The sequence below is a fragment of the Entelurus aequoreus genome, linkage group LG12 (genome assembly GCF_033978785.1).
Source record: "Entelurus aequoreus isolate RoL-2023_Sb linkage group LG12, RoL_Eaeq_v1.1, whole genome shotgun sequence".
Lineage (NCBI taxonomy): Eukaryota > Metazoa > Chordata > Actinopteri > Syngnathiformes > Syngnathidae > Entelurus > Entelurus aequoreus.
Window position 1 is genome coordinate 27,344,793 of NC_084742.1, and position 25,109 is coordinate 27,369,901.

A 25,109-nucleotide genomic window follows, 5' to 3' on the forward strand; every position below is an offset into this window, starting at 1 on the left:
ACACACGTTTGAATCAAATCTGGCAGCTCTGGCCTTGGTCTCCCAGTATTAATGACTTCTTTGTTACGGTACAGCGGGGGAAGAAGGAGACGGCACGAATGCAAGGATGTCGTTTAACTCTATTTATTATTATACAATAGTATGAAGTGTGAAACTAACCCAAAATGTGTATGTGTGCGGCGATTATCTGAGGAGTGTTACCAGGAGTGTTGAGCGAGGTGCGAAAGTCCATGGAGGGCAAGGCAAGCTCGGAGATCCAGGGACAGGCAGGAGGTCAGGGGCAAGAGCGAGGCGTCAAAGTCCGTGTCCGGGTCGAGATCCAAAGAGGCAGCCAGAGAACCAGAGGGAATACTGGGAGACGAGACACACAGCTCGTGACCAGGAAATGGAGGAATGCTGCTGGATGGCAACAAGGGACACAAGACAAATGAACATGGAGGAGGAGAAACACAAAGAGAGAGTGTGTGTACATAGAACTAGACGTGTCGGCTTACTGTACGGAACAGGTAGCAACGTTCTGCCTCGGAACGCAGGCTTGCTCTGGCTTAAGAAGCGCAGAGGACTCATCAGCATCAGGTGTGTCGATTGCTGATTGATTGCAGCCGCTGGCTGCAGCAGGAGATGAGCGCCCGTGGGCGTGTCCCGAAGCGCTCCATGGAGCGCACTGAGGAATGCGCAGCGGCATGCACTTGCGCCGTGACATTCTTGCTTTGATTGAAATTCCAGTCTTGAAAAATTCCTTATTTTAGAAATCAAATCCTACATTTTTAGGTCGAAAAAGCATCACAGTTTGCGGGAAGCGTAGCAGTTGTTGTCTGTTGTTTTCTTCTTCTACTTCTTAAGGATTAACCAATGTTGGCAGTTCATTAACTTATGAACTGCAAGTTCACAATATATCGCCCCCTACTTTGAGGCAGAGGTACTTGCTACCTCATGGCCTGCCTTTTCCCCATGGAAACAAGCACGCGCCCCCTCGCAAGCACACGCTCAATACACTTTGTGTGTAGCCGTGGAGGCACCACCTGTGTCTGCCTCACTTCTCGTCTGCCTTGTTATTTTGATCAGGAAACATGGAATTTCCGCGATTTTGACCATGAAAATAATCAAAATATACAGGAACCACACCAAAATCACATAGAAATCATAGACCAAAAGATAAATATGAAAACTTATTTTATTTTATAACTTCGTTTTTGAACATCTCATGGTTAAGCTTTTCACCCCCCTGGTGGCAAGGTGAGGCACTGGCTCACTTGCTTCCCCTGACAGCATGTCACTGGTGAGTGTGTGTATGCTGGCGAACATTTGTGTACTGAAGCGGTCCTGGGGCCTCATGTAACAAGAGTTGTGTGGACGTCCTACTAAAAATAGATGCATGTTCAAATCCAGAAAACGGCGTATGCAAGTAAAAATTCAGATGTATTTTCGTGTTTGCACACATATGCAAGCACATTTCTTTGTTACATAGCAATCTACTTGGAATAGATCCCAGATGTCTACATAGCTTGTCACGCCCAGACCACGCCCCTTTATGAATACGCAAAAAATATTAAAAGTAGCCGTGTGACTGAGAACTGCACACGCTGCCCAATTGGTACTCGGTATGAGGTGCTTCTTTTTCCTGCTTGGAGCGATCAAAAAGAGGGTTGAAATATGTGTGCTACAGAAACAACACACAGGCTGAAATTTTTTTATCAAAGATTAAAGTACCAATGATTGTCACACACACACGAGATGTGGTGAAATTTGTCCTCTGCATTTGACCCATCCCCTTGGGGAGCAGTGGGCAGCAGCGGCGCCGCGCCCGGGAATCATTTTGGTGAATCAACCCCCAACTCCAACCCTTGATGCTGAGTGCCAAGCAGGGAGGGATGGTCAAGCATCAGGAAAAAGATGACAAAGAACATTGATGTACATCACCAAAACAGACGAGCGTGTGAAAAGAGTCAAAGTCTGGAAGCCCACCATAGGTGGCAAAGTGATTGCCTGTATAATTAATAGAGGTCCTCACCAATATGAATATCAATATGAAACAATAAATGCATCGCATCGTGGAGGTAAGTATCCACAGCTTGTAGAAATGTGCGTACGGCAGCTATGGCGCTTTGAGACATTTCCACGTCAACTTCAGTTTTGATACAGCTCCACTTTGCGGTGTATAAGGGCGTACGGCAGGTTTTTGTGCATACCCAAACTTTCTACATGAGGCCTCTGGACGCAACCTTTTAAACCTTCCCACAGGGCTGTCGTATAGGGGGTAAATGTGATGACAATTCTAAGGGCCCACAGCCTGCTAGGGCCCACATATAGCCCCCAGTAACCTCTATGTATGACAAAATGATTATGCATACACTGAACTACCGGTAATATATATTCGTACAAATGAATCTGAATTAAAACAAAGCCACAAGTCGGACGGCGTGGCGAAGTTGGTAGAGTGGCCGTGCCAGCAATCGGAAGGTTGCTGGTTACTGGGGTTCAATCCCCACCTTCTACCATCCTAGTCATGTCCGTTGTGTCCTTGGGCAAGACACTTCACCCTTGCTCCTGATGGGTGCTGGTTAGCGCCTTGCATGGCAGCTCCGCCATCAGTGTGCGAATGGGTGAATGTGGAAATACGGTCAAAGCGCTTTGAGTACCTTGAAGGTAGAAAAGCGCTATACAAGTATAACCCATTTATCATTTATAAGTCATACAATGTTCTAATTAAAAAAAATCAATGATACCCTTGACCCCTTTTATAAAAAATGGTTTGGTCCACACCAACATTTTCTCTAAGGTGCACACCTGCACAATTGCTCACTACTCCCGTTTCCTGCGCACACCTGAACTCTATGCAGTGCACAAAATCCAAATCCAACCTAAACTCTAAACAAAATAAACACATAACAATTTATTCTGTATCATTTTCAACAAGTGGTCACAACAGATAAAACAATGATGACGTCAGCCGAGACGTGTTAAGGAGGACAAGGAAGTTGTACACATCAGTTATCATTTTATTGAGCAAAACTGATTACTGTCGGCCATAACCACACCGAAACAACATCAGCACAAAACTACTAACCAGCAAAACTGGTCACTTTCTGCCGTAATCACACCAAAACAAACAAACCCTATGTCCAATTGACAGCAATCGATCTCTTCACACACTCTGGTCAGCCAGATATGCGTTCATGGCAACAAAAACAGTCAAACAACACCAACGCCACATATAAACTCTGTTTGACCGTTACAATGTGATATGTTTCGTTCTGAGCCAATCAATGTCATTAACAGCTTGTTATGAGCGGGTTTTGCTGTTTTGGAGCTTAGCTTATAGCAGTAGAGTTAAAATACTTACAGTATATGCTGCATGCTAACTCTTATTTTGGCAAAACGAGCAAGCACATTTGTGCTTATTCAAGTGTCATGTATTAAGAATGTTGTTTTTTTGGATATTAATCATGAAATGGTGTTCGTAGATTACATAAATGCTTTGTTAAAAAACTGCAATGATCAATTCCACAGACAAATAGTTGTACACTCTCTCGGGTTTGTGCTTCAGCACACATCTGATTGTGCAAAATGTGGATTTTCATTGTCAGTGGGCCAAATCTCATATATTATATAATATTACAATGAAAAGGACTGCTGTTGTTTGATCATTGTAATAAAACATTAAACTTGTTGCGATGTCAGGTTTGGGACAGGTGTGAGCTGGTGTGATGGTGTGATGACAGTGTGCGTGTCTGATGTTGCACATATATGGTCCAAGGAATGCTCAAGGAGTTTGTACATTTGCTCAGACACATAAAAAATTAGAGGATGAACTTTTGTCCACACCGCGGTTCGTTCTTCCAATGGTTCTTCCTCATCGGAAGTAAGTGAGCGCGAGCGAACCCCAGCAGGGTTAGGATGCCCTCCAAAAACCACAAGACCGGACCCCAGAAAAGAGTTGCGAAGAAGGGCAGGATTAGGGGCAGCAGAGCATAGGCCCAGGATATTAAAAACTTTTTTTCTAAGAATGTTGAGATAGTAAAACTACTGACGGTGGCTGAAACAATTACATTTGACGGGGTGCAGGCTGGACTCTGGAGGCTACGTTAGCTGTCATCTGGCCGCGCAACACCAGTTCATAAAAATAAAAAAAAGTCGGTGTCAGGTTCAAACACTGATGACATCTAATAATCAGACAAGAAGCAAGGAAATAATGCAGAGACAGAGTTCAATTTAGCTCGAGGAGACACGTGTTTTGGGCTGTATTCTAGTTACAGATCCAAACTACGTTCTAAAAGTCAAGCCCGCGCGCCTCCTCTATTTATTTGGAAGGGCCCTATTACATCACTGAAGCTGTCGCTAAGGGAAGGGGGTAATCTCGACAACTCCAGTTAGACACAATATATGATTATAGAATAAATAAAAATTAGTTGACGCAGGTCATTTCGCCTTGTCTCTGCTCTGTCTGCGTCACGGTGTTCGGCCTTGACAATCAGCAGGCCGAGTCTGGACACAATACTGATAAAGTCGGCTGGCAGTCTTTTGGACTGCCAGCTTGCACAAATACAAAAATACCACTTCAGCACAATTGACAATAATTTATAGCAACGGCCCTTAAGCATAAAGTTAGTGTGATAATATATACATAATTATTCTAACAGTCGGCAGTTCATTATAAAGCAATGGTGTGACTGTCGATGTGTGTTACACACATATCACTGTCAAACAATGCTCCAGTATGCACCCATCAGAGGCTGCATTGAATTTCATTATAACACATTCAGGTTCTACTTATTAATTAATAATTATTTACTGAGTAACTGAATAATTACCTTTGTCAGATGCTGATAATTCATCATTGTGAGCATCTTACACAGATCAGGTCAGTCATGATGTGTTCAATGTAGGCTTGTAAAATGCGCTATTAGTTGGAAGTTTGAATAGCCTTAATACAAAACAGTTAAATGACAACTAACAATACATCATCTACATAATAATACTCTGACCTGTTAAGTGGTTAATTGTAAAAAAAAAAAAAAAAAATCGTCAAGAACACTAAAAAACAAGAACATTGAAGGTGGCAAAGAATTGGGATGAGGGGCCTACACCGATACTCTTTCAGGTGGCCCAAAATTCCTAGCAACAGCCCTGGTGACAAATACCCACTACCACTATGCATTTGACCGGAAGTCTGATACACGTTCCTCCTGATAGGACGCACGAAAAAAATCTAATAACCTTCACCCGAGGTCGCCAAACCTTTGACCTATTGACCCCTGACTATATCCAATTCGCCTTCCGCCACTAGGGGGAGTTCCTGAACTATGACATGCTGATCGGTGTGAATCAAGGCGAGGGGCTGAAGTTTGTGGACGACAGCGAGGACAACGACGGCATCTCAGCAGCGGCGTTTGACTACACCATCTCCAACTTTGTAGACAACCTCTACGGCTACCCCGAAGGTGAGCGATAACCACCAACTGAGAATTAATTACCAACAGGGGACATGCAGTCAGGGGAGGAAGCGCTCTAATAAGGATTACAAAAGAAATATTAACATTTGTCCTTTAAACTGTGATATAAACATATTTTCTGTATGATTCTAATCAATTTTAACATTTTCTTACTTAAAAATCGCTGAAATCAAATACAGGGCAACAGTTTGAGATCAAGCTCAGCATTTTATTCTAAACTTTACTGACAAAAAGCAGTGCCAGCGTCAACGTGTCAGATAGAATCAGCAACAAGTCAAATGCATGAAATATATTCTAATGCTCTGTTGAATTAATAAAACATTGTGCACACGGACAATTCCTTTGATTAAAAGTCTAACTAGAATAAAAAATACTTCATGGAAACTTCATGGAAATGTTCTGACCCGATCACACACATTCGGATCAAAACTTAAAACCGATCGAGACGAGAGGTTTATGCGATAGTCATTTTGATTGTAGCGCATTAAAACACTTCTTCCAAAATTTGAGTCGAAATTATCCTGACTGCGCATGTCTTTGACGTCAGCCATGAATTGATTTACGTGGACCCCGACTTAAACAAGTTGAAAAACTTATGCGGGTGTTACCATTTGGTGGTCAATTGTACGGAATATGTACTGTGCAATCTACTAATAAAAGTTTCAATCAATCAATCAAAGCTTTACTTTTGTGGTGAAGGGGGGACTAAGTTTAATAGTATCGGAATGAAGCGATTGTCTTGCTACAGTCTCCCCCAATTTAACATGTACAGAAGTAGCATTATATACTGTTGAGTTTGTTGCTCTAAAACAGAGACTAGCAAAAATAAAAAGGTATGGTCTGGAGTGTCATGTGTCGATGTAACAATAAAAGAAGGGATCCAGTTGTCTCAACGAGCTGTTTTTTTCACAACATTACAGCTACGCCAAGTAATAACTGCTAGCCTCTGGCATGTACACAGAATGTCGTAACATGAAGACGAGCACAACCCACAATATCACAACACAGAGGGCACAGAATAGCGCCGTTTAAAAAAAAAAAAAAAGAGGTTAAACAAAAGTAGCGAACAGAATGGAAAATTGATAAACAAACAACGTGACAACATCGGACTAGCAGAAAGGCATGTTTGCTCACAGCGGAAGTCACTGCTTCTTCTTCTACTTCTGTTTCTGGCATGTGTTGCGCATTAAAAATAAAGGTTTGCGATTTAAGGTGTGATGCATGAAAATACACGTCATAATCGGATCATTCTTTTCAGGGTCCATGTACACAGTCTAATCTGATTTATCGTGAGATTAAATACATTTTGCCTGTGTACACATGGCTAATGAATTGAAAGATGCCATTTTCGAGGATTACATAAATGTTTCCTAAGTGGCATTTCACACAAAGTTGATCATACTTTTAAAACAAAGTAAGGATAGGCACATGTACTTCAAACACAAATTAAAGGTAATCCCAAATGTTTTAAATGTTATAAAAGCAAAAAAATGTGACTACTAAGTATTTGGAACATTCTCTTCTTTTTCTCATTATCCTCTTTATGAGCAACCTGTATTAACATTGACCAGAGCCGCGAATGAATTTAAAGTTTTAAAAATACTCCATAGCCGTCAGCAGCCATATACCTCAGGTCACTGATTCCCAGCAGTTTAAGGCGTGGTAAAAGATGACAAGGAGATCAAAAGAATAAAAACACGCCAGTCATGGAGATTCTTTTTCACCATGGGGTGGGAGCTACGCTTTGGCCTTTGTTTCTCTGTGGGTGCTATAGATGCCTTACCATCCACTAGACTGTGGGTATTTCAAGCGGATCTGACGGCTGACTGCCAACGCTGCGGATAGCAGTCAAAATAAAAAACAGTTATCCTGCTTGTCACTCTTTGAAAGACCTTTTCTACATTTTGGTCTCACGGTCGCTCTAACTTTTTGATTTTCTTTGACCACTCACTTTTCTGACCCCACACCCCTTTGCCGCACTTTGTCTTCCAGGCAAAGACATCCTGAGGGAGACCATTAAGTTTATGTACACGGACTGGGCAGACAGGGACAATGGCGACATGCGGCGAAAAACCTTGCTGGCGCTGTTTACGGACCACCAGTGGGTGGCGCCAGCCGTGGCCACGGCAAAGCTCCACGCCGAGTTCCAGTCGCCTGTTTACTTTTACACCTTCTACCACCACTGCCAGACCGAGACGCGGCCCGAGTGGGCTGACGCTGCCCATGGCGACGAGATACCGTATGTTTTTGGTGTGCCCATGATCGGCGCCACAGACTTGTTCCCGTGCAACTTCTCCAAGAACGATGTAATGCTGAGCGCTGTGGTGATGACATACTGGACCAACTTTGCCAAGACTGGGTAAGCATCGCAAATTTCAATACTGTGAATTTTACCTGATAGTGTGTACTTTTGAGGGTACCACCCCAGTGAGAAAGTTTAGAGTGACGTACTTCGGTGACGTTACTCAATGACGTTACTCGATGACATTACTTGATGACATTACTCGGTGATGTACTTTGGTGATGTACAGGGCTTTGCTTTGGTAATAGTCTTACTGACCAGGTATCCAGTCGTTAAGTAGTAGTCTACGGTAAAACCTTTAACTCCAGCAACTGACACTGTCTCATTCTGCCAGGGATCCCAACTTGCCGGTGCCCCAGGACACCAAATTCATCCACACCAAGCCCAACCGCTTTGAAGAAGTCATCTGGACCAAGTTCAACTCCAAGGACAAGCAGTATCTTCACATTGGCTTGAAACCCCGCGTCAGAGACAACTACAGGGCCAACAAGGTGGCCTTCTGGCTGGAGTTGGTGCCCCATCTTCATAATCTGCATGACGAGCTGTTTCCGACCACTCCCCGCTCCCCACTGGGCCCGGGCAGCGGCCCCGGCACACCTAGAACCAGAACTACAGGCCCTCGCACCACTCACCGCCCCTACCCTACCTTCCCTTATGACCCAGAGCCTGATAGTTCCGAGCGTCCTCCTCGTGTTCTTTTTCCCGGTGACACCCGCGACTACTCCACGGAGCTGAGCGTGACGGTCGCCGTGGGAGCGTCCCTCCTCTTCCTCAACATCCTCGCCTTCGCCGCCCTCTACTACAAACGCGACAAGAGGCACGAGATGCGGCGCCACCGTCTCTCTCCTCAGCGGGGCGGCCCCGCGAATGACCTGGCCCACAGTCAGGAGGAGGAGATCATGTCTCTGCAGATGAAGCATTCCGAGCATGACGCTCACCACGACATGGAGCCCCTGCGGCCCCACGACATCCTGCGCCCATCGTGCCCCCCCGACTACACGCTGGCGCTACGCCGGGCCCCAGACGACGTGCCTCTGATGACACCCAACACAATTACCATGATCCCCAGTACCATAACCAGCATGCAGCCTCTCCATGCCTTCAACACTTTCCCTTCCACAGGTCACAACAATACCCTACCACACCCCCACTCCACCACCAGGGTATAGTATGGCCTGACCTGACACAGCAGCACCCAAGGAAGACTGGCCGTGCTAATCATCGAGAAGTCCCCTGGATGTGAGGTTTGACTGTCCAAGAACTACTCCACCTCCTCCGTCTTGTGCTGCCAAGCTGAGCAGCGCCCTCCAATGGTGGCATGCGAAGATGCAACTGAACTGCAATGCAGCAAGTTTGGGAGAAACTACTTTTTTCAAAGGAGGGTTTTCAAACCAGAGCCCCTTACCATTTCTTGAATGGACCTCTCGCCTTTTTATTCTTTATTGATGTCTTGCTTCATTCCTGAGTGTGTCATTCTGCGGTCCCACGACATCCTGCGGCCATCGTGCCCCCCCCGACTACACGCTGGCGCTACGCCGGGCCCCAGACGACGTGCCTCTGATGACACCCAACACAATTACCATGATCCCCAGTACCATAACCAGCATGCAGCCTCTCCATGCCTTCAACACGTTCCCTTCCACAGGTCACAACAATACCCTACCACACCCCCACTCCACCACCAGGGTATAGTATGGCCTGGCGAAGTTGGTAGAGTGGCCGTGCCAGCAATCGGAAGGTTGCTGGTTACTGGGGTTCAATCCCCACCTTCTACCATCCTAGTCACGTCCGTTGTGTCCTTGGGCAAGACACTTCACCCTTGCTCCTGATGGCTGCTGGTTAGCGCCTTGCATGGCAGCTCCCGCCATCAGTGTGTGAATGTGTGTGTGAATGGGTGAATGTGGAAATACTGTCAAAGCGCTTTGAGTACCTTGAAGGTAGAAAAGCGCTATACAAGTATAACCCATTTATCATTTATCATTTATTCTTATTTTTCCTACATCTGAATCCCGCTTTTGACATGTGGCCCTATGTCCAGTACTCTATTGGACTAAAAGTGTTTCCTAAAGGTGGTAATCTTATATCTTCTACTTTCATTCTACCAGCATTCTTGGTGCCAAGGTCAGAGTTGCATTCTAGTGAAGAAGAAAAACAGCTACTGTATATTTACTGTCCACTAACAAACGTGACAAAAGTGCCAAACTGGCCCTTGATTGTGATTTCCTTTTCTTCCACCGCTTGTCTCTGTCTTTTTACCATGTCCTTAATTGTTGTTTCATATGTGCAAACAACTTTAGTTTTTGCTGAAATTATATAGAGAAATTATATATATAGTTATATACGTGTACAAACTAGAAAGTATATCGTTTTGCGGTGGGGGGGGGATTTATGCATGAATTATTTTTCTTAGGAGGAACATGAGGGTGGAGGACACTGTAGCCGCACGTTTCCCCCCAAAAACCAACAAAAGCGCTTCACCTGGTTCAGAAAAAAATCTTCATCTCCTTCATGTCTGGTGTTGATATTAAGACAGACACGCCTGTGTTGTGCTGATGCAACCAGTAGCAAGCCCATTCGTATGACTGGTGCTGCCATTTCTTACCATCTGTGTGTGCCTGGTCCACACGTGGTCCCTGCACCGACCCAAAGAGTGTGTGTAATATCATAATGTGACCGGCAGGATTTTCCCACTTGTTTTAATGCTTTACTAATCGGGTCACTAACGGTTTTGGTGAGAAGGCAGAAAGCACACACAGAGAGTCTGCGTACAAAGGGGCAGGTGGTGAAAGGTCTGCCCTTTTCTCGAGTCCCTGGTGCTGTCGTTGCTTGTGCGCTAGCCTGTTTGTTTCTTCTTTGTTGTATTCCCCTGCGTCTTTAGAGTGTTGCGATATGTGCACAACGTGAAAACCAAGCCGTCTACTTGGATGAGCTTGAAAAATTTGACGGGCTGCAAAGGAAAATAGACTTTCCAGAAAGCCTCATACTAATGGACGCACCGCTCTGACGTGGAAAAGGCACGGCCATCTTTGTATCTTATGGGTTTGTCAAAATGATACCTTTTGCAGCGCCGTTCTTTGGATGGCATGCTTTCGTAGCTCTGTGAGGTCAGAGGGAGCGAGGGGCCATGAGGTGACACTGCAGGACAGAGCAAACAACTGCAGCCTTTTGGGGCTCGGGCTGTTTTTATTCCTCGTCTATTTTATAAACTGCCACTGGAGGGCGCCATCGCGACAGATGTCTGCAAAGGGGAGACAACACAAGACACACAAAACCTGCAAGAGAATCAAAACTGTACATTTTTAAGAGTATCAAACAGATATAAATATTTGTAAATATTCAGTTTCTTGTTAGTTTTTTTCTTTTTTGTTGAGTGAATGAATGAAATGCAATTATAAAAGACAACAGGTGCAGTTTGCAAAGAAAGGGCCACCATATTAACATTATATTGTTCTCATACCACTTTGGGCCATGTGGACTTTTTGTAGCATCCCACACTGGAAAGTCACTCTAGCAAAAATGCTCTATGCTGGTTTATTTAGAAAAAAATACCACTTTGTATCAGTGCTTTGGTTGTTGCGCTCTTTTATTTCCTCCTAAGCTTTTACTTTGGAAGTTCACCTTCAGATTAAAGCATATATGCATCATTTTGGGAATATGTCAAGTAAAAGCCAGTTTTGCCTTTCTGCCAGTTAACCCACATAACGGGAGGGGGGTGGGTGTTAAGGGAACCTGGTTCATGTTGAGAACTTTCAAAGCGAGACAAGGCCCTTGATTAGAAGTTAGCTCACTTCCCATGTAGCCATGTTTACATGAAGCCACTTTATTGTGGGGTCCGTACATGAGGGCTTTAATACCATAAGATGCCTCACAAACGCATTATTAAAGAGATCTTACAGTTATGTTACTGTCCGCACACTGTGTTATGTTAATGATGACGGGACTACTTTCATAATCATGAACAAAATCTAAGTAATCTATTGGAACTTGGTCAATGGTACCCGCTACCACTCAACAGCACACACATTTTTGTGTATTCACTCAACTTCCTGCTCGTATTCCGATGCAAAGTTGCACCTGTTGTCTATGTAAAAAAAAAATGAATAAGAAACCCAAGATTTCTGTTGACAAGAACATTGTTGCATAATGGAATTTTGTGAGAAATGCTGATTTTAAAAAGTGTCGGGGGGAGTATAATTAATTGAGGTGATGTTTCTGTTTACTTTAGAGGTTATCTACTGTATGCTGTGATTCTGATCTGGGAAACATTAAATACGTTCATAGCTAGTGTGGGTGTCAGGTTTCTTTGTGATTGAAGTATTATAATTAGTATTACAAATAAGGCAACATGGCTCGATAGGCACAAGCTTACCTGTCAGGGGCATAGCACCAAATTCTAGGATGCCCATACACAAGATCCGTTAAGGTTCTTCAGTCACAGCCTGAGCCTAAAAACTTTAATCATTTGGTTTAAACCTGTTCTTTAAAACACATGAAAAAACCTTAATTAGGTTTATGACTTTTTAAAGACTGGATAGATAACGTGTTTTTTTTTTGTTTGTTTTTTTTATATATATATATATATATATTTATCTATTTATTTATTTTTTTGAAAATGATTTTAAATAATTATATAACCTGTCATTATTCACTTAAATATGAATATAAATATGTCAAGTTTCACAGGGGACGGCGTGGCGAAGTTGGTAGAGTGGCCGTGCCAGCAATCGGAGGGTTGCTGGTTACTGGGGTTCAATCCCCACCTTCTACCATCCTAGTCACGTCCGTTGTGTCCATGGGCAAGACACTTCACCCTTGCTCCTGATGGCTGCTGGTTAGCGCCTTGCATGGCAGCTCCTGCCATCAGTGTGTGTGAATGGATGAATGTGGAAATACTGTCAAAGCGCTTTGAGTACCTTGAAGGTAGAAAAGCGTTATACAAGTTACAACCCATTTATCATTTATAATAAGTTACTTCTTTGTTTCTCCATCTTCTTGTTGTGGGGCAGACTGGCTCGTACATGCACATGCATCTTCCATTGCTGCCATTACTAATACAAAGTAGCATATAGTCCAAACTTATGCGACTTGTCCAGAGCGTCCCCGCCTTCCGCCCGAATGCAGCTGAGATAGGCTGCAGCACCCCCGCAACCCCGAAAGGGACAAGCGGTAGAAAATGGATTGGATATATCTGTCAGTAGTCTCTATACGGAAGCGATTAAAAACTACGTAGCCTGGCAGTGAGAAGACCAGTCAAAGTGGAAGCACATAAAATAGGTCGCTCACAAAACGGTGCGTCCTGAAGAGACGGTCAGAAAGCGTCTTAAAAAAGGTCTGTAAAACAATCCATGCACAATTTTGACCAAAGAACCACCGGTGCTTGTTATGTAGACCACAAGGAAGTGATTGAAATGTAGAATAAATATAATATGACCCTTCTAAGCCTACTACCCCTGTCTTTAAAACAGTGACGCCTCTATTTCTAAATTTTAATCAAGGGGCTTTGAACGCACTAAAAGTGAAACTTCTACTTAACTTCCTCCCATGCAGCCACAAATAAATGTTATTTTTACTTTTTCAATATAGACATATAGACAATGGCCACCTTGTTTGAGTGGAGCTCTGCTTTGTATGTAAAGTAACACGTAACATTTGGGCGGCATGGCGTAGTGGGTAGAGCGGCCGTGCCAGAAACCTGGGGGTTGCAGGTTCGCTCCCCGCCTCTTACCATCCAAACCGCTTCCGTTGTGTCCTTAGGACACTTCACCCTAGCCCCTGGTGCCGCTCACTGGTGAATGAATGATGGGTGGTGGTCGGAAGGGCCGTAGGCGCAAACTGGCAGCCACACTTCCGTCAGTCTACCCAAGGGAAGCTGTGGCTATGAAAGTAGCTTACCACCACTAGGTGTGAATGAATGATAGGTTCTCACTTCTCTGTGAAGCGCTTTGAGTGTCTAGAAAAGCGCTATATAAATCTAATCAATTATAAAATATTGCCAGTCATGCATAAATAAAACAAATAGCACTGTCACACCCCGCTTTGGGTGAAAGTAATGTAACCTTTGCAAATCAGACTTTCAAACCAAGGATGGCAAGGCACTCAGTTGGTAACAGTTTACATTTATTTACAACCCAAAGTGTCAAAAGGTGAACAACAAGAGGAAACAAAGCACCCAAAATCTGCAACAGTAATAAATAGAGGCAATATTAGTCTAGTATATTATATATAGTAAATGCATATTCTAAATCAATTTAAGTTGCATGCGTTAAATAGGCCTAAATAATTCATCAAAATAATCATATTAAAAATAATCAAATGGTAAAACATCCATTATACCAAAATACATGTATTCACAATCAAAGGTCAATCTAATGTGTCAAATTAAAGAATTAAATAATCAAAACAGATTGAGTAAAATCAATTAGCAATCAACAAAACTCATTGAACCGGTTACAACACAATAGTGATGGGTCCGGCAACACCGATGCATCGGCGCATGCGTCGAGCTCATAGAGCAAAACCCTGTGTCGGTGCGCGTACCGCTTTTAGAAAGTCACGTGACCGGAACAGCTCACGATCGGTCACGTGACCGATATGCGAACTGTGTCGCACTGACGCCTCCTCTGTGCCCTGTGAGCGGGTCTTTTCTACAGCCGGAGAAATAATAACTAAGAAGAGAAATCGTCTAAAATGTATTATGTTGGAAAAACTGTTTTTTTTTTAATAAAAATGTGTAAAAAAAATAAATAAAAATAAATCCCAGTCCACAAGCATCCTCATTCACAACACATTCTCTTAGATTTCCATGTTATGATACATGTTCACATTATTTATTGACTGTATCTAAAAAGGATAAAAATATATTTTTATTTAAATGAAGATATGAAATAATCCTAAATGAAATACAATGACTTGGTTTATATTATTGTATATACTAGGTCATAAAATCAGTGTCAGTTGAGTCGGTCCATAGGTTGCCTGTAGGGATTTTTAATGTCCAGCAGATGTCAGTATTTAGTGACACAGTATCAATACAAAAGACATGCACTTGGGGATAGGTTGATTGGCAACACTAAAAATTGGCCCTAGTGTGTGAATGTGAGTGTGAATGTTGTCTGTCTATCTGTGTTGGCCCTGCGATGAGGTGGCGACTTGTCCAGGGTGTACCCCGCCTTCCGCCCGATTGTAGCTGAGATAGGCTCCAGCGCCCCCCGCGACCCCAAAAGGGATAAGCGGTAGAAAATGGATGGATGGATGGAGTATCAATACAGTTTTGCAATGTGCCGAAACGCTTCATGACGCCTCATCAACCCATCACTACAATCTCATCATCAAAATAATCACCTCAGTAGATGTTCGATGCATGGAGACCTGCGCTCCTGCTCAGGACAGACAACCTCCTCTGGCAGTGACAAAAAACAGCTGACTGTCGGAAAAATTGCATTTTCTAATTTAAATAGCCCATAGCCCCTCCCACTATCTGGGACCAATTTGACAGGGGAGATTAAGAATTCCGTTCTTTTGTAAAATACACCATAAATAACCATCTTACATCTAAAAGTATTTACATAGTACTTTTGCATTTGTAGATCAGTCATTTCTGTATACAGTGTATTCAGGCTTGGATAACATAACTTTTATTTTATTTATTTTTTATTTATTTATTTATTTATTTATTTTTTATAATGTCCTGCCCAGCTTCTCAGGCAAATCATATAGTAGATGTAGATGCCCATATCGGCTGTTCAGATTTACTTTACAAAAGAGAAGTGTAGGATACTTCTCTTGTTGCCTTATTTGTATTTTGACTTTATTAAATGTATCTATATTATCATTTGGTGCAGCCGGGCCGGAGCAGGAGGGGATAGAAAGAGAAAAAAAGGAAGACAGAGGGGGGAATTGTGGGGACAAGAGGGGGATTAGACAGAGAGACAAAAACAACAACAGCAAACACAACAACAACAACAACAACAGAGCAACATCAGCAAATACGACATGTACAAATATGATGGTAAAAGTAAAAGCAAATTAGCAGATAGCGAAAAAAACAAAAACACAGAAATGACAATGAGCATTATTACACTAAAAATGGAGCAATATGAATACCAATAGAAATAGTGCTATTGATAATAAACAATACCATTACTTTACCTTTATTATCAACAATACAATTGTTCAAATGCAACAATACATATACATAATGATAACTTGAGATACGAAAGAATGTATATGTACAGTGTGTCTATATGTATGTTTTTACAGTAAATGTATATGTACAGTGTGTGTATACAGTATGTTTGTATAATGAGCGTGCGTGTGGATGTACGAACTTTGAGTGTGCAAATATGTACTGTATTTGTATATGTATGTGGGAGCGTAGGTACCTATGTATGTGTGTATGTATGTATGTGAGTATATGTGAATTTGCATGTACAATACATTTGACTCCCAGTGTGTGCGGGAGCCAGAGTACGGCCCCAGCCTCCCCGAGAGCCCATCCCACAAACAGTAGGTGCGGTGCCCAGGGAACCAGGGACCACCGCCCCCACGCAGCCAAGCCGGACAGCGACAGGAACCCCAGAGCCTGGCCCACCGCGCCGCCCACAAGGGCCAGCAGCAGGCCGCAGACAGACGCACCCGGCAGAGGACAAGGCACGAGAAAAGCAGGGGGCAGCCAGACCCCAAGCCAGCGAGAGACCACACCCCACACGGACAGAAAGGCGGGACGCCCCGCCCGAGGAGCCCGGAGACCCCCCGCAACCGGACGGGAAGACCCGCCCCACCGTCAACCGGGCCCCCACGAGCCCCCCCCCCCCCCCCCCGGAGAGCGCGGCGAGGCCAGCCCACGGCCACCCCACCCAAGCCGGCCGTCACAGGACCACCCAGTACAGGGCCACGGGAACCACCCACCCCACCCGCAGGGACCCCAACGATGGAGATGGAACAACCAGCAACCGCCCCGCCGAGTCTGAGGTAGGGGGAATAAATAAATAAAATAAATAAATAAATAATAATAATAATAATAATAATAATAATAATAATATAATAATAATAATAATAATAATAATAATAATGATGATAACATAACTTTTAAATGTCCAGTGTCCTTCCGTAACACCCAGCTTTTGAGAACCATGGTTCGGCCCAAATTAGGCCTAATTAGTCAAGGCAGGTGTGTTCATCTATAAAAAGCCCTCAGCCCCACCCTGATTCTTTTAGCCACCAGTTCAGAGCCATGGTGAGTGACAGGTTATAATTTGTTTGTTGAGCACATGCTTTTCAATGACTAACAAGATTGAATGTTTGTAGTTTGTCCATGTTGAGCTTCCTAACAAATGTGCACGGTTTGAGAGGAAGTTTAGGGGCAAACGGTGACAGTGGGGGGGTCAAACCGTCACATCCACCTGTCCTTAGACCACAAATGTGTCTAAAACGAAACAAAAAATACAACATGTAAAAAAAAAAAAAAAAAAAAAACGTATTTTTTATTGCAGTGAAGATTGTTTTTTCCTCCATATAAATTCAAATAGTAGTTTTATAATATTGATAATCGTATTTTATTGTTTAGTAAAATGATTTACTTCCGGTTATATTCTGCTTCCGGGTCAATTGCCATAAACAGCCTACTCTGCTTGAGATGCTAGCGGTCTAGGCAACGACACACGGCAATTATATCATCGATTTATCACCAAAAGGGTAAGGTTTGTATTCATTTGTGGTAATGAAGTTTTGATTTAATGTCAAATTGTTGGTTTTTAAGCCGAAAACGTGTATATTGTGTTATCGAACGTTGGGTTTCCTTGCTAGCTAGGCTAGTTGGAAATGGCTCCGGGTGACGAGTATTAAACAAGACATACTTCCACCTTTCTTCCGCTGCAGAATCTCAACCTGTTTGCGGCTAGAGTGCCTACATTTCCACATATTAGGAAGGATATGACAGAGCCGCGTAATCAAGGGATGCCCTCCCACCCTGCTGCGGCCCCAGTGCACTCTGACCCCACATGCCTGACCGTGGACATAGACCCTGTGGAGTACACCCTCCGCAAACGGCTCCCTCGCAAGCTTCCAAAGCGGCGGAACGACGTGTACGTCAACATGAAGACGGACTTTAGGGCTCAGCTGGCCCGCTGTCAGAAGCTGCTGGACGGCGGCGGACACCGGGAGATCTGCGTGCACGGCCTGGGCCTGGCCATCAACAGGGCCATCAACATTGCGCTGCAGCTGCAGGCCAGCAGCCAGGGGGCGCTGCAGTTGGCCGCCAACACCTCCACGGTAGAGCTGGTGGACGACCTGGAGCCTGAGGACCCCGATGAGGCTGGGGAGCCCCTGACCCGCACACGCAACAACTCGGCCATCCACATCAAGGTTTTCTACCCTGACCCCCAGTGACTGCAAGTGCGTGTGTCCCCCTCAACAACCATCTCCATGGATGCATGCATGTAGAAACTTTATTACATCCGTTGGCAGCTTTGAAAGACTACATTTATCTTTTTTTTTGCATGTTTTACTGCAAAACGCCTGCAGATGATTATTGTTCATAAACTACGAATCGAAACTGCCACACCATGCATGCAGTGAGTACTCTCTGGTATGATCAGGGGTGCCCAAACCTTTTCCACACAGGCTTTCATACTGAAAGGATTCATAAGACCTTTTGATATTTTTAACATGCAAGCAAGGGCTGGATGCAAAAAAATGGAAGTATGCAGGGGCCACTTTGAAACACTTTGTATTCAATGATAGTAAATGCAATACCATGTAGGTCAATATATGCTAAAATTTCTAAACAAAGCAGATTAGTGCAATGTCTAATGTAAACCTCTTGAGGTAGTTGATTCCTTGTGTGCGTGTGTATATGTATATATATATATATATATATATATATATATATATATATATATATATACACACACAGTACAGGCAAAAGTTTGGACACACCTTCTCATTTCAATGCGTTTTCTTTATTGTCATGACTATTTACATTGTAGATTGTCACTGAAGGCATCAAAACTATGACACTTGTGAAGTGAAAACCCTTTCAGGTGACTACCTCTTGAAGCTCACTGAGAGAATGCCAAGAGTGTGCAGAAGAGCAAAGGGTGGCTATTTTGAAGAAACTAGATTACAAAACATGTTTTCAGTTATTTCACCTTTTTTTGTTAAGTGTATAACTCCACATGTGTTCATTCATATAGTTTTGATGCCTTCGGTGACAATCTACAATGTAAATAGTCATGAAAATAAAGAAAACCCATTAAATGAGGTGTCCAAACTTTTGGCCTGTACTGTATATACATTTTACCAAGCCAGTTAAACCTTTTTAAGGGCTTTAGCGCACACTATTGCCACCCATTTGTTTAATATGTTTTATCAAAGACCACATAGTCTCTCGCCACATCGCGCTTCAAATATTGTAGTTTACTGGCAATGCAAATTTCATTAAAACATTTTTTAAGCATAGTCTACATTTTTGGGGGGTCCTAAAATAAGCATTTTCAAGCATTATATCGCTAAATAGGCAAACTATATGTAAAGACTAAAGTGGTTTGGTCTCTAATGGCCATAACTAATCAGTGTTCTGTTCAGTATTGTGGCCACTGATTGCCTCAGTCAGCATTACTGTACTTTATTGGAATAAAGAATGTCAAGGAGACTAAAGATTTAACTTCATTTCATGGGCTCTCATGTGGAAAAGCATATTTAGAAAGTAGTAAACTGTTTTGTGTTGCTTTATTGTCATTACACTTAGAAGTACAAAAAATTGTTTTTAATACAACCCGTCTAAGAACAGACATACAATATACAGGGGTAGACAGAACAGGAAGACTGATGGGTTAGCACCAAGCAGAGCCCTGTTAAAAGGTCGGAGGGAGAGGGAAGCAACTCCCAAACTAAGCTCCTGTTGGAGGGAAGGGCTCTGTTTGAGACCGAAAAAAAACCTCAAGCATTTTAGGCACAAATAAACACATTACGCCCTGCAAACCTGAATCATAGCAGGGGGGGGGGGGTGTCCAAGCAGGCCACTTTCCACAGTCACAGCCAGCATGAAATGACCAATTAAAGACGGGGGGGCTTCTTAGCTGGGGAATCTCGTAGAAACGACCTTGCCAAGCTGATCCATCGGGAAGACGAAATCCAGATTGGAATGTTCCAAATTGCGATTTAGTTCAGAAATTACTAAGTGCCCACAGCTCTGCCTATCCCATCAAGCATGTGTGGCGGCTTTGGGGTACTTTGAACAGCTGCCAGCTTCATCAGACTTTGTCGCTACACCAGTGCATCGCTTACTCCAATCAGCAAATATCCTGTTACCATGATTTCGTATAGATTGGTGTCTTCAATGTCCTCGACTGAAGGAATCGCCAGGCAAACGACCTTCCAATTCTCCCAAAAGAGTCCGTTGTGTATCCAGCAACAAACGTTCCGTCAGGACAGACGGGTTCTCCCCAACCCGAGCTTCTCAGGGAGAAGATCTTGTAAATGTTAAGAGGCAAGTTAATTCCATTGTTTTAATTTTGGAGATCAGTGCAAAACGAGGCTCCAAGAAAGTTAAGACAATACGAGACATGAAGCAAAAGCAGGAGAGCTAAGGGAAGTGTCCGCCTTTGAAGAGAGCCAACAAAGTTTCTTGTGTGAAAATATTTTATCCTACTTTGCGAAAAATCATTTATCGCAATCATGTCCATGCACCTCTTAACAGCAATAAACAAGGAGTGTCTTTTTTGTCGTAGTTTGGGCCAGTTTCATTCTGTTTTTTGTGAGATGTTCTAATTCGTGACCTATATTGTCTTTAGAACGCATCACGGGCCAATCAAAACAAAGCTGTATGCCGCAAAATAGCACTTTGGACACCCGTTGTTCTATACTCACAAATAAAATGGTCCTCTCCTGGATTTAACTGAGCAAATGCAGTTGGGAATTAGTTATTTAACCCGAAATGATGAAATTAGTATTTTGTCATGCGGAAAGACACATCCAGATGTTAATCTGTTTCAAAACATGGGCATGCTAGGATTACAATTTCAATTTTTTGTCTTGTTGACTATTTGTAAAAATGAGCCGTGGGCTGCAAATGGCTCTCGGGCTGCACTTTGTACACCCCTAGTCTAGTTGTGTTAGATGTAAGGTCCCAAACATAAACACAAGCTTTACCACAACTACTCGCAAGGAGAAAAACAACATGAAGGGGACAGCACAGTCGTTAACACAAGACAGAACTTGTTCTTTTTTTTTTCCCTAGGGTCGTTCAGGCATAGCTTGGACTTCTATTGCAGGTCATTATCTTACTGCAGGATCAACCTCTGACCAACTATGGTGCATACCAGATGTTAGTAGATGGATGCTTTGGTAGCTCTTCAATGTTTGACCACAAGTATTGAGTCTAGTCCAAATGAAATTATTTCCTTTGCAGATCTTGGCTGGTGTTGTATAAAATAATCCACTAGATGTCAGGAGACAAAGGTTTTCTTGTACCTTTTATTTTCTATCTTTAAAGTTGGATATTAGTTTAGTGCTGTTATGTCAATGGAATTGGAGTGAGGATGGTGTTATTCAGTCACAAATAAAGTTTTGTGTCATGTATTTTGGAATTGTCCACATTTTATTGTTGCTAAAAACCTAAAATTTGATGCCGTGTGTTAACACAGCCTTTTATTTTGGCATCAGAGCTGTGCAAGCTCTGCGGTTCATGCCACAGACCGGAAGAGACAAGAACTGGTTGTCTCCATCCTTTTGTTCATCCAAGAATAATGTTTTTGTATTTAAATAGCAAATTCTACAGTGATTGGACATACAAAACAGGAAAGGAGAACATGTGCAAACATCCTCAAAACCACCATGCACTTGCGCAACAAGTCACAAATGAGGAAAACAACAAGGAAAAAAGCTGGACTAGTTTGGAACAGTTAAACATTTTCCCCCAAATGACGCAAATTCCAGTAGACAGTTTGCTTTCATTTTCAGGCTTGCGAACTGAACAGTCTTCCAGTATGATTGTGGAATTAGTTGCAGGATGTTTTTGTTTCTTTTTTGCAGGCTATCAGTGCACTGGCTCTGTGTGATTGTTAGCTGGACTGATAATGACAGTGCTACTTCACAGTTCTCATGTCTTCTTCAATGACCTCGCGCCATGACAACATACAAAAGTTTCTGGTTTCTTTACAAAAGTCTAAAAGGTCAACACTGAACAATACAAAGCTAAAAAGTAGAAAATCTGTATAAATAGTCATTACACAATGTTTCAAAATATATTAAACCTTGTCACACAGTAGAAATCTAAACAAGACAAATTTTTTTTACAAGTAAAGGCCTCTCATTCATGTTTTGTTGCCACGCTGTGTTGGCGTGATATTAATATTTCTGCATAATTCACTTACAAAAAGGTTAAACCCTTGGGAAAGAGACAAACACACCACGTGCAGTCCTAACCGGCGCACACTAGTGCATTGACACACAAAGTGCAAGAGCGGTGCTTCTTAAAAAAAAAGCCTTGTTTTGGTCAACATGTGTCCACATTTCAAAGTGCCACTCTCTCCAGAAGACCCCCTGTGGCTGCTCTTTGCCCTCACTTAAAAAAAAGAACAAGCAAAGGTGTGGTCGTTTGGTTGTTTCTAGCAGCTAGCAAGTAGGTCACCAGAGTCGAGGCCCTTTTTAAAGCAGATTTAGCCTTGGAGTGAGAAGACGAGCCAATCAACTGACATCTTGTTGACAAGCCTGCGCCTCCAAGAGAAGGAGACGCACTTTGCCTCGCAGGAAGTTGACGTGCACTTGGAGGAGGTCAGCCGCCGTAGACACGTGCCACGTGCCCTCCAGGCCAGCCACGCTTGCCGGTGGCTCGTACTCCTGAACGGTGGAACGAAGAACATACATTGACATGATTGGCATTTTGGGCCTACAATAAAATGTCTGCTATTCTAATGAAGTCTGTTGACAAGATTGTGTGAGGTGAGAGAGGTCTCAGCTCAACTCCCTGGAAACAGTAAATAAGTGTTCCTTAAAACTTTTAAGCTTAAAATGTCTAAACTCATGTTTAATTAAAAGACTTAGATATTCAACTAAATCGTTTGTGGCCACATGTTCAAAAAGCTAAAGACCGGGGGGCCGGACTTCTTCCTTCACTAATAGTCTTATTTTGTACAAAACCCAAAACCAGTGAAGTTGGCACGTTGTGTAAATAAAAACAGAATACAATGATTTGCAAACCCCTTTCGACCTATATTCAATTGAATAGACTGCAAAGAGAAGATAACGTTTAAACTGGAAAACTTAATTTTTTGCAAATATTAGCTCATTTGGAATTTGATGCATGCCACTTGTTTTAAAAAAGCGGGCACAAGTGGTAAAAAAGACTGAAGTTGAGGAATGCTCAAACACTTATTTGGAACATCCCACAGGTGAACAGGCTAATTGGGAACAGGTGGGTGCCATGATTGGGTATAAAAGAAGCTTCCATGAAATGCTCAGTCATTGACAAACAAGGATGGGGCGAGGGTCACCACTTTGTGAACAAATGTGTGAGCAGATTGTCAAACAGTTTAAGAACAACATTTCTCAACGAGCTATTGCAAGGAATTTAGGGATTTCACCATCTACAGTCCGTAATATCATCAAAAGGTTCAGAGAATCTGTGGAGAAATCACTGCACATAAGCGATGATATTACTGACCTTCGATCCCTTACTGCATCAAAAAGCGCATCAGTGTGTAAAGGATATCACCACATGGGCTCAGGAACCCTTCAGAAAACCACTGTCAGTAACTACAGTTGGTCGCTACATCTGTAAGTTCAAGTTAAAACTCTACTATGTAAAGCCAAAGCCATTTATCAACAACACCCAGAAACGCCGCCGGCTTTGCTGGGCCCGAGCTCATCTAAGATGGACTGATGCAGAGTGGAAAAGTGTTCTGTGGTGTGACGAGTCCACATTTCACATTGTTTTTGGAAACTGTGGACGTCGTATCCTCCGGACCAAAGAGGAAAAGAACCATCCGGATTGTTATAGGCGTAAAGTTCAAAAGCCAGCATCTGTGATGGTATGGGGGTGTGTTAGTGGCCCATTAATGCTGAAAGGTACATACAGGTTTTGGAGCAACATATGTTGCCATCTAAGCAACGTTATCATGGACGCCTCTGCTTATTTCAGCAAGACAATGCCAAGCCGCGTGTTACAACACTGTGGCTTCATAGTAAAAGAGTGCGGGTACTAGACTGGCCTGCCTGTAGTCCAGACCTGTGTCCCATTGAAAATGTGTGGCGCATTATGAAGCGTAAAATATGACAACAGAGACCCCGGACTGTTGAAAAAATTAAGCTGTACATCAAGGAAGAATGGGAAAGAATTCCACCTGAAAAGCTTAAAAAATTGGTCTTCTCAGTTTCCAAACGTTTACTGGGTGTTGTTAAAAGGAAAGGCCATGTAACACAGTGGTAAAAATGACCATGTGACAACTTTTTTGCAATGTGTTGCTGCCATTAAATTCTAAGTTAATGATTATTTGCAACAACAAAAAAAGTTTCTCAGTTGGAACATTAAATATCTTGTCTTTGCAGTGTATTCAATTGAATGTAAGTTGAAAAGGATTTGAAAATCATTATATTCTGTTTTTTTTACGAATTACACAAGGTGACAACTTCACTGGTTTTGGGTTTTGTATATTCCAGAGAACCACCGTTCAGTACAGTAGACATTTAATGTTGGTCTATTTATTTGTGAGAGTTACAAGAGTGCTCTGCTGTTTTTAAGAACCTTCTGCAAAAAAGCAAGTCAAAGATCATCCCTATGACACCTATTTTCGACAAAAATGTGAGTCTTTCACAAGTTTTTTTAACTGAACTTGTTGAATAGCCCAAATGACGAAAGAGAGAGGACCTAAGATGGAACCTTGAGGACCACTACTAGTATGACTAAATAAGTTGAACAAGTGACTACTGACTACATCTGAACTAGACAAGCTACAGCAACACCTTAGTTACATAAATCACATAATGAAAAACAACGGACTAAAAGGAAAGGACTAAAAAAGATGCCTTGAGGAATGCCTCAGTTTTGTAAATTGCAAGTTTGGCCCCCAATGTTCTATTTTTGTTAGGAAGATTAAAATATCAATGCAAGGATCTATCGATGTGTTTACAGTGGTCCAAGTTCGTCTACACAATGGGAGCACTCTTAACATTTTTAGGAATGTGCTGCAAAAATGTTTGTCTCCCAGGTTTCAACCTGAACTTGGGGGGCCGGTGTGGTTTCATTCCCAGGCCGGGTTTTGGCCCCCGGGCCAGCAGTTAGATAACCCTGACTTATAATGACTGTGAATGCATAGTTACATGCAAACCCCAGAATCCAAATATTACTGCAGTTGATC

General features: G+C 42.8%; 3 protein-coding genes across 6 annotated transcripts in view; 2 read left to right on the forward strand and 1 right to left on the reverse strand.

The window, feature by feature from the left end:
* The window catches only part of nlgn2a (neuroligin 2a), a 244,268-nt gene extending 232,237 nt beyond the window's left edge, over positions 1–12,031 (forward strand). For all 3 annotated transcript variants that reach the window (XM_062065372.1, XM_062065373.1, XM_062065374.1), the window contains 3 exons: positions 5,288–5,441; positions 7,446–7,812; positions 8,090–12,031. In XM_062065372.1, the coding sequence (XP_061921356.1) occupies positions 5,288–5,441; positions 7,446–7,812; positions 8,090–8,924 (1,356 nt within the window). In that variant the 3' untranslated portion in view covers positions 8,925–12,031. The remainder of the gene's footprint in view (positions 1–5,287; positions 5,442–7,445; positions 7,813–8,089) is intronic.
* A 4,908-nt stretch (positions 12,032–16,939) lies between these two features.
* pop7 (POP7 homolog, ribonuclease P/MRP subunit) lies at positions 16,940–21,335 on the forward strand. 2 transcript variants are annotated; one of them, XM_062065379.1, is made up of 2 exons: positions 16,940–16,990; positions 17,632–21,335. In XM_062065379.1, the coding sequence occupies exons 1-2, from the start codon at positions 16,988–16,990 to the stop codon at positions 18,139–18,141; spliced, it is 513 nt and encodes a 170-aa protein (XP_061921363.1). In that variant the 5' UTR covers positions 16,940–16,987; the 3' UTR covers positions 18,142–21,335. The 2 variants fall into 2 exon arrangements, with proteins under 2 accessions (XP_061921363.1, XP_061921364.1); XM_062065380.1 differs by lacking the exon at positions 16,940–16,990 and adding an exon at positions 17,303–17,448.
* Positions 19,476–25,109, reverse strand: part of epoa (erythropoietin a) — a 25,495-nt gene continuing 19,861 nt past the window's right edge. The window contains exon 5 of the mRNA XM_062065378.1: positions 19,476–22,593. Within this exon, the coding sequence (XP_061921362.1) occupies positions 22,441–22,593 (153 nt within the window). The 3' untranslated portion in view covers positions 19,476–22,440. The remainder of the gene's footprint in view (positions 22,594–25,109) is intronic.